Source organism: Penicillium crustosum (genome assembly GCF_028827405.1).
Source record: "Penicillium crustosum strain IBT 35664 chromosome Unknown utg000001l_segment0_segment0, whole genome shotgun sequence".
Lineage (NCBI taxonomy): Eukaryota > Fungi > Ascomycota > Eurotiomycetes > Eurotiales > Aspergillaceae > Penicillium > Penicillium crustosum.
In genome coordinates, this window is record NW_026623122.1 from 4,271,403 (window position 1) to 4,285,819 (window position 14,417).

General features: G+C 49.6%; 6 protein-coding genes across 6 annotated transcripts; 3 read left to right on the top strand and 3 right to left on the bottom strand.

The window, feature by feature from the left end:
- Window positions 1-750: 750 nt before the first annotated feature.
- On the top strand, window positions 751-1,942 carry N7487_001610 (lactoylglutathione lyase GLO1; the record flags this gene model as incomplete). The annotated part of the gene is made up of 4 exons (XM_056869358.1): window positions 751-805; window positions 857-904; window positions 967-1,707; window positions 1,767-1,942. 4 exons carry the CDS (start codon window positions 751-753, stop codon window positions 1,940-1,942), a joined length of 1,020 nt encoding a protein of 339 aa, XP_056734142.1.
- A 413-nt stretch (window positions 1,943-2,355) lies between these two features.
- On the top strand, window positions 2,356-5,538 carry N7487_001611 (transcription factor domain-containing protein; the record flags this gene model as incomplete). The annotated part of the gene is made up of 8 exons (XM_056869359.1): window positions 2,356-2,399; window positions 2,471-2,553; window positions 2,674-3,643; window positions 3,696-3,904; window positions 3,964-4,096; window positions 4,145-4,369; window positions 4,418-4,573; window positions 4,629-5,538. The coding sequence occupies 8 exons, from the start codon at window positions 2,356-2,358 to the stop codon at window positions 5,536-5,538; spliced, it is 2,730 nt and encodes a 909-aa protein (XP_056734143.1).
- A 284-nt stretch (window positions 5,539-5,822) lies between these two features.
- On the bottom strand, window positions 5,823-7,447 carry N7487_001612 (uncharacterized protein; the record flags this gene model as incomplete). Its single annotated transcript, XM_056869360.1, has 2 exons — window positions 5,823-7,215; window positions 7,272-7,447. 2 exons carry the CDS (start codon window positions 7,445-7,447, stop codon window positions 5,823-5,825), a joined length of 1,569 nt encoding a protein of 522 aa, XP_056734144.1.
- A 390-nt stretch (window positions 7,448-7,837) lies between these two features.
- N7487_001613 (uncharacterized protein) lies at window positions 7,838-10,560 on the bottom strand (the record flags this gene model as incomplete). Its single annotated transcript, XM_056869361.1, has 6 exons — window positions 7,838-8,848; window positions 8,901-9,092; window positions 9,142-9,247; window positions 9,299-9,824; window positions 9,882-10,068; window positions 10,129-10,560. The coding sequence occupies 6 exons, from the start codon at window positions 10,558-10,560 to the stop codon at window positions 7,838-7,840; spliced, it is 2,454 nt and encodes an 817-aa protein (XP_056734145.1).
- Window positions 10,561-11,447: 887 nt separating this feature from the next.
- On the bottom strand, window positions 11,448-12,601 carry nimX (cyclin-dependent serine/threonine-protein kinase CDC28; the record flags this gene model as incomplete). The annotated part of the gene is made up of 4 exons (XM_056869362.1): window positions 11,448-11,706; window positions 11,758-11,921; window positions 11,982-12,490; window positions 12,553-12,601. The coding sequence occupies 4 exons, from the start codon at window positions 12,599-12,601 to the stop codon at window positions 11,448-11,450; spliced, it is 981 nt and encodes a 326-aa protein (XP_056734146.1).
- Window positions 12,602-12,968: 367 nt separating this feature from the next.
- On the top strand, window positions 12,969-14,122 carry alkB (oxidoreductase, 2OG-Fe(II) oxygenase family; the record flags this gene model as incomplete). Its single annotated transcript, XM_056869363.1, has 2 exons — window positions 12,969-13,263; window positions 13,335-14,122. The coding sequence occupies 2 exons, from the start codon at window positions 12,969-12,971 to the stop codon at window positions 14,120-14,122; spliced, it is 1,083 nt and encodes a 360-aa protein (XP_056734147.1).
- Window positions 14,123-14,417: the final 295 nt, after the last annotated feature.

Sequence of the window (14,417 nt, forward strand, 5' to 3'; positions counted from 1 at the left end):
GCGGCAGTATAAGAAAGTCCAAAATAGGAAGTCCAAATTTGAAGAGAGGAGACGGGATGCGACACGACGCCGGGGCGAGGATGAAGGCCAATGGTAGGAAAGGGATCAACCGGGAGCGGGGGAGAGAGTTTGAAGGATCATGCAACAAGGATTGTCACGAACCTGGTCTATGCAAAATAGGAGAATCGGGGGAACTCAGGAGATTCGAGAGTGTTTGGAGGTGGAGGAGAAAGAGGAGAAGAGGAATTGGAGATAATCGTCCCGTTGATTGGAGTTCCCGCATGACGTTTGAAACGCCGAGGTATAACAACGATAACTACGATAACTACGTATGTAGTTAGTTACTGCAGGAGAATGCATTATGTACTTAATAGTATCCTATGTGTAATATAATTATTTAACTCGAAATCAGCCAATTTCTACCTTAGGATATTCCAGTCTACATTATCCTTGCCTATATTACCCAGTTATTATGTTATCAATTGGGGGTATTATATACTTGGGTTAATTGTAGTTCAGTTTGAGATTATCCACATTTACTAGGCACAGCCTAGAACGTATAAAGAGTAATATACCTAATTATGGAACCTAATTGATCTCAGTTCTATACAGTATAGTCTTAATTCTCCAATTCTGTCAGCTCCAAGAGCTATATCGTACAAACTGGATATAGCGTCATGTGCCCCACCCTCTCACCCCAACCGCTGACAAAAAAGCTCTTTGCCCCTCCTGGTCTCCCATCCTCCCTCAATGTACTCTCGTCTTTCCGCCAGGGTCCTCCAACAAAGTCTCTTTCTACCAATCAGTAAGCTGGATTCATGTTCAACTGATCGTCCAATTATTGACAAGTTACCAGGATCCATAGCAACCATGGCTTCCGATACCTCCACCTATAAGCTCAACCGTTCGTGCCCTATACTTCCAACATCTTTTGACACAATCACTGACACAATGCGAACACTATAGATACGATGATCCGGGTCAAAGACCCGCAGAAATCGGTGGATTTTTACAAGTTCCTCGGTTTGAGCCTGGTCAACACGATCGACATGCCTGAATGGAAGTTCTGCAACTACTTCCTGGCATATGACGGCCCCGCCTCTCTCCAAGGTGACCGTCACTGGACCGATCGCAATGCCGTTTTGGAATTGACTCACAATTACGGCACTGAGAATGACCCCAACTACAGTGTGGTGAACGGAAACACAGAGCCGTACCGTGGTTTCGGTCACATTGCTATCTCGGTTGACAACATTGAAGCTGCCTGCAAGCGCATTGAAGATGCCGGCTACCCCTTCCAGAAAAAATTGTCTGAAGGCCGTATGCGACACATCGCCTTCGCCAAGGATCCCGATGGATACTGGGTTGAGATTATTCGTCGCGCCGATAAGGATCTCAGCACCACCACCGACCCGGGTAGCTACCGACTGAACCACACCATGCTGCGTGTGAAGGATGCCGAAGCTAGCTTGAAATTCTACCAGGAAACCATGGGCATGACTTTGGTCCGCACCAGTGAGAACCCAGAGAATAAGTTTAACCTTTATTTCCTGGGCTACCCTGCGTCCAACCCCGAAATTAAGGAGGGTAGCGGATCGGCGGAGTGGGAAGGTTTGCTGGAGTTGACCTGGAACTATGGTACCGAGAAGCAAGAGGGCCCTGTCTACCACAACGGCAATACTGAGCCCCAAGGTTTCGGTCATATCTGTAAGTGATTACTGGATTTCTTCTAATTGTTTTCTAGAGTTACTAATTTGGGGGTTTAGGTATCTCTGTTGATGACCTCCCCGCTGCGTGCGACCGCTTCGAGTCTCTGAAGGTGAACTTTAAGAAGCGCCTGACTGATGGGCGGATGAACAACATCGCATTTATTCTGGATCCCGATGGATATTGGATTGAAGTGGTGCAGAACCAGGGGATTAAGCGCACTGGGGACTGGTAGAAATACTATATAAAGTTCAAAGTACAAAGCTATATATAACTTTTGAGTCCAAGTCTGAAAATGCAGCACATCACTTGACCCCGTGTTGATTATTCCCCCACCATTTCATAGGCCAACAATGGTGGAGACCCCGCCCCCAGAACATTTTTGATCTTGGGGATCTTCCCCTTTGAAATTTATAAACTTCCTTTTTCACTTGCGTAATAGCTTGATAATAATTTCGATCTCGAGGATTCGATCTTTGATGCGGGATGAATTAAGGTGATCTGCCCTCTTATTTGCGGGGATTCATCGCCACGCACTCAACCCACAACCACAAGCTTCAACACTGGGAAGATTCGTCCAGGACGTGGTCTTGGACCTCTTGACCATGTCGCCCGATCCAGAGAAAACAAAAAAAGCACCCCGTAAACATGTCACCACCGCCTGTGTGCCATGCCGTGAGAGCAAAATCAGGGTATGTGCTCTAAATTTGGAGGCAAAATGCCTAAATGGCTTGAAATAAGCTAATGTGCCACTTGCTACCAGTGTGACGGAGCAACTCCGAACTGTCAAAATTGTCAACGCAAGGGCAAAGAATGCAAATACCAACATGGAGACGATAAGCGGAAGTAAGTATGACCTTGTTCGTTATTTGGAAGTGCCCAAGTGACGAAGACGCCCTGATAGACATACATCACCGAATGTTCAAAGGCTAATATGAACCAGAGTTTCTCTTCGGGCATCAACAGAGTTGTTCTCGGCTCGAATTGACCAACTTTGTCATTTTATCAAGGAGCAGGGGCTGGAGCCACCGCCAATGAACCCAGAGGATGAGGCTGGCATGAACAGGGTTTTAGAAACCCTCCAGATCCCACGCGGATTCCCTCAAGTCTCGGCAGTGACCGATGAAAAGCCACCACCGGATGAGCCAAGGGCCTCGGGAGGCCCAAGCAAATCCCCGTCTCAAGATCCTCCTGTCGTAAATCCCAAGGTAGCAACCCCGAGCACAAATTTGGTTGCTTCTGGTGCATCCCCAGGGCAAGATACTGCGTCTAGTGGAAAGGCCCCGTCGCCTGAAGGCTGGAATCCCTTTGGAATGGTACCAGGCGCTTCCGACAATCAAAACCTTGTTCAATGGGGCTTCACTTTGCCAACAGCTGAAAGTCTAGACACGATTTACGCTAATCTCAACGGAGGACCGAGAGCCCATGCAATGCCCAGAATGCCCGTCAACACTGAATTGAGCCCGGATAGCTATCAGCTTGGCATGGATATGGCCCAACAGCCGGGGGTTTTGCTAGGCCAGTTGGTGCATGACGGGGAGAATGAATCGGACAGCGGTGAAGAGGACGAAGCTGAAAATGACGTTATTGAGCAATTGTCGCACCGAATTGGCACGTTGAAAATTGCGGGTGATGGCCATCTGCGATTCTACGGTGCCACGTCCAACCTCAATCTGGTGGACGTGTCTGCCACACAGCAGCGGCAGCGACCAGACGCACGGACTGTGCGCCATGATGGTCAGGATATTCTGAATCATCTCAGGGTTGGCCAACCTGTTGATCAAGCTCTTGAGGATCATCTCGTGGAGCTATATTTCACCTGGCAAAACCCTAGTACATACATTGTCGACAAAGAGATGTTCATGACGGCACGAACTAAATGGCGCAATGAATTGGATGATACTCCGTTCTACTCGGAGGTTTTAACTAATGCAATGTGAGTTGACCTTTATTTTCCGATGCTAAAAGGATTTACTGACTTGTTGCAGGTGTGCGATCGGGAGTGCCTTTGAGGCACGCTATCACCCCACATTCATTACTTTCCCCAAGTCTCTCTCTGAATTCTTTGCAGATCGTGCCAAAGCCCTTCTAGAAATTGAACTAGATTCTCCTTGTGTTGCTACTGTCCAGGCCCTTGTCATCATGAGCTGCCATGAAGGCGCATCAAATCGCGATGCTCGAGGTTGGCTGTATAGCGGTAAGTATATATCTTGGACATGGGAAGTGATCAATGCTCATTGCCTAATTACTCTGCAGGAATGTCTATGCGGCTTGCTTTCGATCTTGGTTTACACCTAAATATGACGGCATACGTGAACAAGGGCGAAATCACCCAGCTCGAGGCTGATGTCCGTCGTGCAACCTTTTGGGGAAGCTATGTCGCAGACCAGTGAGTTTTTACACTTTTTACACCATGGATTTCTCTAACGGTAGCTAGTTTCTGGGGCTTCTACTTGGGACGCCCATTCCGCATGAACGCTGGAGACATAGGTGTTCCAAAACCTGGCTCTTCTCTTTGCCCTGAAAAGGAAGAAAATTGGCATCCATACGGCCATCAAGCCGCCCATGCGCTAATTCAGAACGGTCTGAGGAATCCCATGGAGCTAATATGCAGGCAATTTGTTGTTCTATGGGAGATGATCTCCCCAGTTGGTCACATTTTGTATGTGGGTTCTGCACGCTATTCAGTACAATGCTAACATGCCGTTAGGTATGGATGTTCCGACATCTCTCGGCACGATTTGCAAAGGATCACTTACCAAGTGACAGAAGATTTGTTCGCCTGGAAAGCAAATCTTCCTTCTACCCTTCAGATTAATTTGGACGATGATACCTCGCCAATATTGCCTCATTTGATGATGCTCCAGTAAGTTTCCTTCAACCCAACAGACGCCCAGAATCAGCCTAACTTTTACTTGCAGCATGCAATACCACCAGATCATTATTTTCTTCCACCGCCCATGGCTCTCCAAAAGCTATATCCAGCCCCGCAGTCCTCGACAAGGCCCCGGGTATCACCACGCGCGGCGCATGTGCGTGGAGTCAGCCACCGCCATTGCACGACTACTCCATCTCTACGAAAAACACTACACCTTCCGTCGCATGAACAACCAAGTGGTAGCGATAATCTTCAGTGCAGCACTCATGCTTCTTTTCGTAACGGTATCCAGTTCCCCGGTGAGCCCAGGCAAGCAGGGTGACAGTCCGACATACTCCCGAAGCACGGAAATGGCAGCATATCTCAATCTGTGCTTCCGCGCTCTCGATGAACTGGGCCAATCATTCGACAATGCCAAGCGCACCCGCGACTACCTTGTTACCCTCCAGCGACGCTGGCAAGCAAATATGCGCCGATCTGGCTCAGCCGCGAAACGCCAAAACAGCAGTGCTAATTTGGCGTCGCTGGGTTCGCAGAAGCCGTCTATACAGCATTCCCGCAATGCCCATGGAATAAATGACTCGCGAAAGAAATCCCGTTTATCTGTTTCTGGGGTCCCTCCCAATATGCAGTCAACGCCTGTGGCGACCAACCAATACTCCCACCTCTCTCAGAATACCATACCTCATCAACAATATCACCAGCGGGGCTCTTATCAAGAACAAGACCCCTTCCCCGTCCCAGTTCCTGATTCCCAGATAGGCGATCTGAACTGGATTCCAAATCCAGATATGCATCTTTTGTCTGGGAGTCAAAATGGCAATGCGCTGAATGGAATGGGCCAGGTTCCATCCCCTCCCTTCCCGGAGGACCCTAGTATGCTCTCAGACATCGCAGACATTGATGGATGGTGGCCATCAGAAAACTACACCAGAACCTCAATGCCACCATGAAATCGCGACTAGTCACACTGTTCTTTGGTCTGCTGGTCTGAATACTTCCAAGATTATAGAGAGTACTCGACCCATAGAGTCTGTCATGTTTGTCATCCCCTGCTCCCTGGGAGCGATAGAGTGAATATCCCATAATCAAATGATACATACCATTCCATGTATTGGAGGCTGTTCACATAAATGTACTATTATATCTACATCTCAAAACCAGGACCATTATGAGTTCCTCCCATATCCAATTTCACATGTAAACTAGATCTTACATTCCTTGCAGCAAGCAGATTTTAGTCTACATCTTCCATTGTCCCTTGAAACACATCCTTGAACCAATCCCCCACTTCCTCTCCCTCATTATTATCTGCACTCCGAACCTGAGACAAAGTAACCCTCTTCTCCCCAACCCCCTTCTCCCGCCCCCAAAAGCAAGCACGCCGCATAGCAGAAACCATCTCATCAGCCTGTCTAGCAAGAACCGTAGACCCATTCCCGCCCTCTCTAGTCTTCTTCTTCATCTCAATCGCAGACGAAGAAAGAGAACCAGACCCCAAGGCAGCACCATCATCCCTCGAAAACACCCGGACCCAAGGCAAAGTCATCTCCAACCGCCCAATCCCATCCCCGGGCCCAGAGAACGTCTTCCCACTAAGCCCATAATCCAACCCATACGGCGGCCAGCGCGAAAGCGCCTTCCGGCGCCGGGTAACAGTAGCACCAATACCATCAACGTCGTCGACATCCATATCAGAATACACATCTTGATCCCAGATCAAATCATCCGATGCAGCGTATTGCTCTGCAACTGTCGTGACCCGCGCCTTCTCCTTCAGAACAGGGACAGGATACTCCGGCCCCGTAAGATACTGCGGGAATGTGCGCGGCACGTCCCGGCCTGCGGAGCGGAGGAAGAGAATCGGCGAGGCGAAGGAGTCGAAGCAGCGCTCTGGTGTTGAGAAGAATTTCGAGCGTGCTTGGAGGAGGGGGAGTAGGTCTGGTGGTGCGGGTGATTTTTTTCTTGGTTGTCGTTTGTTTTTTGATGTTGTTGAGCTTGCAGTAGTATTGTTATTATCACCTGCTCTTGTCTTGATTGTTGTGCTAGTGCTCTCGCGCGTGCAGTATTCATCCAAACCAGGCCAATCGCACACGGGGTCTACGGCGGCAACAGCGCGGATGGATTGCGCTTCTGTTAGAGCTAGCATTAGAGCTAGAGAGCCTCCGATGTGTGTGCCGAAGATAGCTAGTTGGGATGGTCGGAGGTGAGTTTTTATCCAGTCGAATCCGGCCAGTGTGTCGTGCACTGGGGTTGGGTATTTGTAAGAGGTGAGTTGGGGGTTGCTTGATCCCAGGGTTTGGTCTGGGACTTCAATTGACTCTTGTGAAATAGAGCTTTTATCTGATGATGGGGGGATATGTGTTTGTATCTCCCCGAGGCGGTAGTTGACTGTGACTACCAATGCAGACGCGGTAGATGCTAGGATATGCTGGGGTGAATCTGCCACAGGTGCCAAGGCGTTGGCATCGCCAATATTTTGGTGATCAAATTCGAAATTATCATGATTTTGAGATGCGCTTATGCCATTTCCTTGGAACAGAGGCCCAGGCGGAAGGTAGAGGATTACATTTGGGCCTTCTGGAGACAGTCCCTCGTCAGACGTGCTCAACGCGCTCGGTCGCGTAATTCTAGGGACAAAGTTAGCATTGAGTAACTATGGCACATAGAGAAAGTGATATATTACTTCAGAGAGATAGCCCCATTGTTTCCGATAGGAAGAGAGAGTGTCTCATCTGTGCAATCGGATGCGACAGTCGAGTATCGCGAGCTTTGGAAACACGCGACGGAAATGCGGGTAGCTCCTCTACTGCGATGCAGGAAAAGGGCGATGCCACGGGATGAGCAGATGATACTTCGCATCGCACTATCAGAGCATGCCCTCGACGTTTGATAAAACTTGTCAAGAATCGCGTTGTTGGCCTTGCTATCCGAAAGGAGTTGATGCCTGAATAATATGGCAACCTATGCGGACTCGCCGTGAAAACGATATTGTTGAAAAGAGATATCGAGAGTAGAACAGTACATGGTATGTTTTATTGTGATAAATTTAACAGTCTGGAGTGTTAAAGCATTATATTGGCCCTACTATTCTTCGATCAAATGAAGGGCTAAGCTAGCGAATCATGCATAAATAGCAATTTTTCTCGCTTTACAATTTCAATAAAACATACCAAAACCAAAAAAAAGCACGATGAGCATGAACTAAATCTGCAGCTGATTGCCCCAAGAGTCCCTCCATGAATAATCGTCTCACTTAGATGTAGTCGCCGACGCTGCAGGGTCATCTCGGTCTAGAGGAGCTTCGGTATCATCCTCAGGCACAGGACGCACAACCTGCAAGACCAACTGCGGATCTTTGGAGTAAACACGGAGGCCAACCACACAGACAGCATTCCACGGGTCAATACGAGGCTCATCAGAACTCATCGATGGAGGCTGATTCTTCACATCCGTCTCGTCAGGAGGCATATCGATATCGCTGTCAAATTCAAACCCTTCTAGTAACTCAAGGTCACCCTGGTCCAGAGCTTCCGTAGCAACACGAGTATCTAGACTGGGACGGACCGAGTCAGTTCTACGTCGCCATCCACCGCTCGCGTGTCTTGCGTGCAGGCCTTGGCCGTGGCCGCCGTTGACGTGGATGGTCGGGACGGAACCGTTGATACGGCTCTCACTCCTGTCACTTGAGATGCTTCCAGCGTCGACAGGAGAGTCCTCTACCGGCTTATCTGCCAGAATTTGACTGGTGGCAGAATCGCCTTCGGGGTTGGGATCGTAGGAGCTGCTGCCTGGGGTCCTGATCCCGCGTCGTGCTTCCATGCGCTGGTGTCGGGCTTCTGACTTCTCGCGGCGGATCCAGTCCTTCTGCATCCTTTTCTTAATGTCATCGCGAAGCTTTCTCCGCTCGGCTGCCTTGAAACGCTCCTGTTCCCCCTTTTCTTGGTCTGTTTCACCCACCATTCCCTTCGCGTGTGCGAGGTCGTATGAAAGGCCGACTTGGACCAGTTTCTCTCTTCTCGTCGAGGCAACTTGGCGGACAATCTCCTCAGTAGAGTCTACGTCTTCGTGGCGGAAGGCCGTGATTTTCATCAAGACGTGATAGCGACCCGGGTCAAGGTCAATCTCAGCGTTAACAGATCGGCCCATGAAATGGCTGCTATGGCTGCGCACGAGATAATCTTGTTCCCCGGCTTTCTGCAAGCGGAACTTCAGCACGAAGCTGTACTCGCCGGCTAGTCCTTTGAAATAACGCGCATCAAGCTGTGTCTGTTAGCCACTGTACAGGAGCAGGAGTGAATGGAGAGAAACAAACCTGGGATAACACAATGACTACCGGACCACTGGTGTTCACTTCCATCATGAATTTAGTGGTATGATAATCAGCGGACCAGGGGACATTCAAGGTAGTCCATTGCTGTGTAATGGTCCATTCAGGCCCAAAAAGGCGAGTCCGGTCGAAGTGCTGGTATTTCTTGAGCAGGTCTTTATAAGAGATCCAGAAGAGCTGGGCCAGGTCAGCGTATTAAGTGAAAGCGCAATGGATGAATACATACACCATCGTTGCCAAATTTATGGCCAAGCTTTTCCATCCACTCGGCCGTCCATTCTTTGGATCCATCACCCCAGGCACCGTACCATTCTTTGCGACCCCATGGGTTCCTAGATACTGTGAGTTTCTGGTTCGTTTCACTAGCGCATTCGTGCACCTACCTCAGTCGTAGCAGTCGGTGCCCTTCAATCTCCCGGGCGTCCATGATGGAATAGGAGTGACCCTCCGCGATACCCTTCCGGTCCCGTGGTGGACCTTGGTACTTGGGATCTAACCAGTTTGCAAAGAGGCCAGTCCCGCAACCAAAAAGGAATTCTTTGTTGACCTTCATGATTTCCTCGGTCCAGAAGCGGTCCTTGTTCAGGATATTGCTGGATAACACCTCAGACGTGACGCCTCCGGTGAGATCCTCGATGGCTTCACCAACGAATCCACCCTCGATCGCGGAATAGTCTCCATGGGCCTTTGCGAAGGCTTTCTCTAGAAGAGGCAGCCAAGTCTCGTTGTCGTCAACGCACTGTGCGAAGTACAGGGCCCGCGAGCCGGTCTGGTAGACTCGTCGATACTCTTCCTCCGCATCAGTCCGATTGATGTCGTCCCAGATGGGTCGCTCGATGACAGACTCATCGTAGTCAGCAGCGCGGAGATAAAGCTTGTCATCTACAATGCACTGCTGCCACTCGCCGTCTGGTGATTGAAGTTAGCATGATTCCATGTCTGATCGGACTCCAAGTACAAGCTTACCCCGATGGAAAACAAATCCATAAATCCCAACCTCTTCATTGCGGGCAACACAAATATTCTTAATCAGCTCTTCCTTGTTGCCCATAGTACAAAGCGCAGCCATGAGCCAGCAATCCCCATCATATCCCTGTCGCACATCTGATGCGGTAGGCCCGTTAACAAAGAATTGCGGGTTCTCAAAGATTTCCTACATGAATATCGTTAGCGACCTGCAATCCACTCCATGGCATATCGTCTTCGAACTAACAGTCACTCTCTTCACCCCCTGGGGCCTGAACTCCACATTCTCCTTATCCAATCCATCGAGATAGTGTCTCCGACCAGACTTCAGGTCTAGCTCGATATCGAAGTGCGGGTCTGAATATTTCTGGTTCACACGCTCGCACTCCTTGACAATACGATCAACGGACTTTTGACATTCCTGGTACGCCTGCTCGTACGATTTGACGGCCTCGTGGCCCTGGATACGGCCGCTTGGTACGTGCTTGGCCCGTGTCCGTGCATACGGATTGTCCGGGAGCACCGTGTATACTTTGCCAGGGTACTTGGTGTTGAATTGTTCCCAGAACTGCTTGACTGATTCCTGGGGAGCTTGACAGCGTGCGCGGGGCGGTCGGCTATTTGAGCGCGAGGAGCCAGGTCCTGCTACGGCATAGCCCATCTCATCGTCGAACTCCATAGTTTGGAGGTCTTTGGGTTGATGCTCTTTGCTTGGATGGGATGGTTTTTGTTGTCTTTTTTTTTCCTTCGAGGAAGCACAACGGTGGGGATCTTTGGGCGGCTATTTCTCTTATATCGCACTAATCACCCCCCAAAATGGCGACGATCACTGATGAAAATAGAAACGAGACAGGGTTGCTCTTCTAAATAAGAGTTTGGGAAGAAGACAATCCCCAATTTTCCCCTCACACGGACACTCCGAGCCGAGAACATAGCCTCAGCCTTCATTGCCTCGTATTGATTCGCTGGGCTTGGGCTTACTCTCCATAAAAGCGTTCATCGTAAGGCTGCATGTGCATTGGACTAGCGGGCGAACGAGCGAATCTGACAACAAAGGGTGCTTTTGGCCCCCACTCTTGCGTCTCAGCCCCCTCCTGTAATGGGCACAAAACGAATAAGCATGCATTCCGAGTCATATTTAGACTGGACCAGACTCGGTTTCGAGCAAATAGAGAAGTCAGAAAGCAGTGAGAAAGCAAGGAATGGAGAGACTAAACTTGGATGAGATGCTTAGCATGTTTCATTCCAAATTTTGTGGGGCGAAGTTCAGCTGACATGGGGGCCCAATAACGGTTAACTTCCAGGGCTGCACTTAGCTTATGGTCTATAGTAACCTGAGGCTGAAAAAGCTGAATACAATGGTACCGTAACGTCATTTGTCATATCTGATTACAGGGTAGAAAGGGTATGTACGCCTGTTATTCAAGACTAAAGCACTTTCGTATCCAGTAAGCCCGCCCTCCATATCACTCCCCATTGAACGCCGAAAGAGGAGAAAGAAAACACGTCCCGAAACCATTCCCCAGGGTAAATAAGACTACACATAAAAGGTGTGGAGTCATTACACTAGTGGAAGCCGTTACTTGGACCACGTCCGGAGTAGTATGCGGTGCCGTTGCGGAAGTACGGGTGGAGACAGGCCTGCTTAGCCGATAGTCGGTGTGCAGGGTCATACTCGAGCAGAGACTCCAAGAGCTGACATCCAGCCTCCTCCAGCCCGGGAACGATCTCAACATCAGGGCGCTTCCACTTGGGGAAAGTGGCTTTATAATCGGGGAACGAGGTCACGCCGGGCCAAGTGTCTTCACCAGGTGTACCAAGGATGCTGGAATTCGTTAATACGGTTGAACATAGAGCATTAAAGAACCACCCTTACCGGAAGATTTTGAAGATCTCGTCAATTTCAGAGTCGCCGGGGAAGAGAGGCTTGCGTGTACACATCTCTGCGAAAATGGCACCCACGGACCACATATCAACACCAGTGGAGTACTGACGTCCACCCAGCAGAATCTCTGGAGAACGGTACCACAAAGTGACAACCTGTAGATCATGTTAATAAAGGGGGACTTCCACCAATGGAATTGGAAACTCAATGCGTACCTCGTGAGTGTAAGTCCGAAGAGGAACACCAAACGCTCTAGCAAGACCGAAATCGGCCAATTTCAAGTTGCCTTCACGGTCAATCAACAAATTCTGAGGCTTCAAGTCACGGTGCAAAATTCGGTGGCTATGGCAGTATCGGATTCCCTCAACAAGTTGGGCCATGAATTTTTTGACCATAGCATCACCCAGGCCCAGTGTTGCACCCGCCTTGAACCCATCGGGCAAAGGCTTCCCTCGCCCACCGTCACTGACAGGCAGGGCCTCCATGTATTTCTTAAGATCGAGATCGAGGAATTCGAAGACGAGGTAGAGCTTATGGCCATCGGCGTGGACAATGTTCAGCAGCTGAACAATGTTGGGGTCCTGCATTTCCTTGAGAAGGGAGATCTCGCGAATGGCAGTGCTAGGGACGCCCTCATCTTCGGCTTCTAGGCGAATCTTCTTCAAGGCAACGATACGGTTGGGGTGATTGAGTTCACGGGCCTTGTAGACCACACCGTAAGTGCCTACAGAGCATCGACGCGTGAGTTGAGCTCTGGGTGACAACAATCGCGTCGAGAGAACATACCTTCACCGATTTTCTCAATTTTCTGGTAGTTATCCATGGTGGCCGACATTCGATCCTATTCTGCTGTTAATCAGCTTAGCAATTTCAAAACAAAACGGCCAGAATAAAGATTTGACACAAATTGGAGGGCTGTTGCCAAGAAGAATTTGTAGGGGAAGCAAGGAGAATAGATAGTCGCTACTTACATCCGAGGATGTTGATCTCTGAGAACAGCTGGAACAGCTCGCTCTCCAAATTCCACCTGGAGATCGAAAAAAAGTAATTTGTTGAAGAGAAATTGACGAAAGACAGTATTTCAATGGTGGGGAGAGAAAGACACAAAACAAACAACCCCCGCGCCCATCATAGGGCGGTGAAGCGCGTATGTTTTCTCTCCTTCACCAGGGCAACTTTCTCTCTGATTTCATCTCTTCGCAATGGCCCAAATTAAGGGTTTTAGTGCTCATGATCGCCCTCCTGATCCAGTGAGGCTTTGTTACAAGAAATATTCTAAGATTGCCTTGTCCGAAGTTGACAATGACCCGGGGATCCTCGACCTACAACGGATCGATCCCGACCAATTGCCCGATGGGGTGACGATCACGCAGTATATGTCCAGCCAGGATCTACGATTAGCATTTGATGATTTTGTTCGTGGAAGTCATGCTGCAACAGAAGAGCATGCTCCTCTGACTGAGAATATTCCAGTATTCGCTCACAAATCGATTTCCGGTTAGCATTGTATCGCCTCTATTTGGAACTGACCCAGCAGGACAAAGAGCTATGCCTGACCCTCCTGACAGGTCTTTTGATGATCCCCGCCTTATTTCCTCCTACTGTCCAGATCGAACTCCTCTCCCGCCTATTCCACCGAGACTTACCCAACCCCGAGCATCAGACAAACCTCCACCTGCATTATGACGTGACGTACCCCGAAAACTCAGAAGAAACCCACCTCCCCAAGTCATTCTTCGCAGACGATCCCACTCGCGAGTTCCAGCCCAAAGATCCTCGGGTGCACAAGCCTTTGACAGTTCAAAATCTCTTGGAGAGAAAGCTCCGCTGGGTGACATTAGGTGGACAGTATGACTGGACTGCCAAAGTATACCCATCTGGAACCCCACCGGAGTTTCCGCCAGATATTGCAAAGGTGCTACGCGCAGCCTTCCCAGCAACCTCGGCCCAGGCTGCCATTTTGAACCTCTATTCTGCCGGAGATACGCTGAGCGTGCACCGGGATGTGAGTGAGGAGTGTGACGTAGGCTTGATAAGCGTGAGTTTTGGATGTGATGGATTATTCTTGGCTAGCCACGATGACGGGAATGGTTGCGAGATCATTCGGCTTCGCTCGGGCGATGCTGTCTACATGAACGGTAAATCGCGGTTCGCCTGGCACGGAGTCCCTAAAATTCTGCCCTCGACCTGCCCGAAATGGCTGGCCGACTGGCCATCATCTGAAGAGTCGGTTCCAGGAATGCCGCCTGGTCCATACGAGATGTGGAAGGGTTGGATGTCCAGCAAGCGGGTCAACCTGAACGTTCGACAAATGACGCCTACTCCCGCTTCCGAAGAGAGAGTAGATCAAGTTTAACGTGAGAAGTCTGTATGTCAGTAATCTCCTCATATTATTTCCTTGGTCCAAACATGGACAAAATTCCATTCCAGCCTACCTAAGCACAGAAACATTCCAATGAGCGACCGGATTTCGCAGTCCAATGTCCAAAAGTTCCCATGGTTTCACCAGAGCCCTATATCAAAGCTACTCTCAATAACTCGCCTTTAGCCGCAGGTGGCAGTGATCCTCCTTGCAAATTATACCCACACGCTTTCTAACCATCAAACTGTCCCAAAACTACACCATGAAATTCCAGGGGGCCGTCACCTGC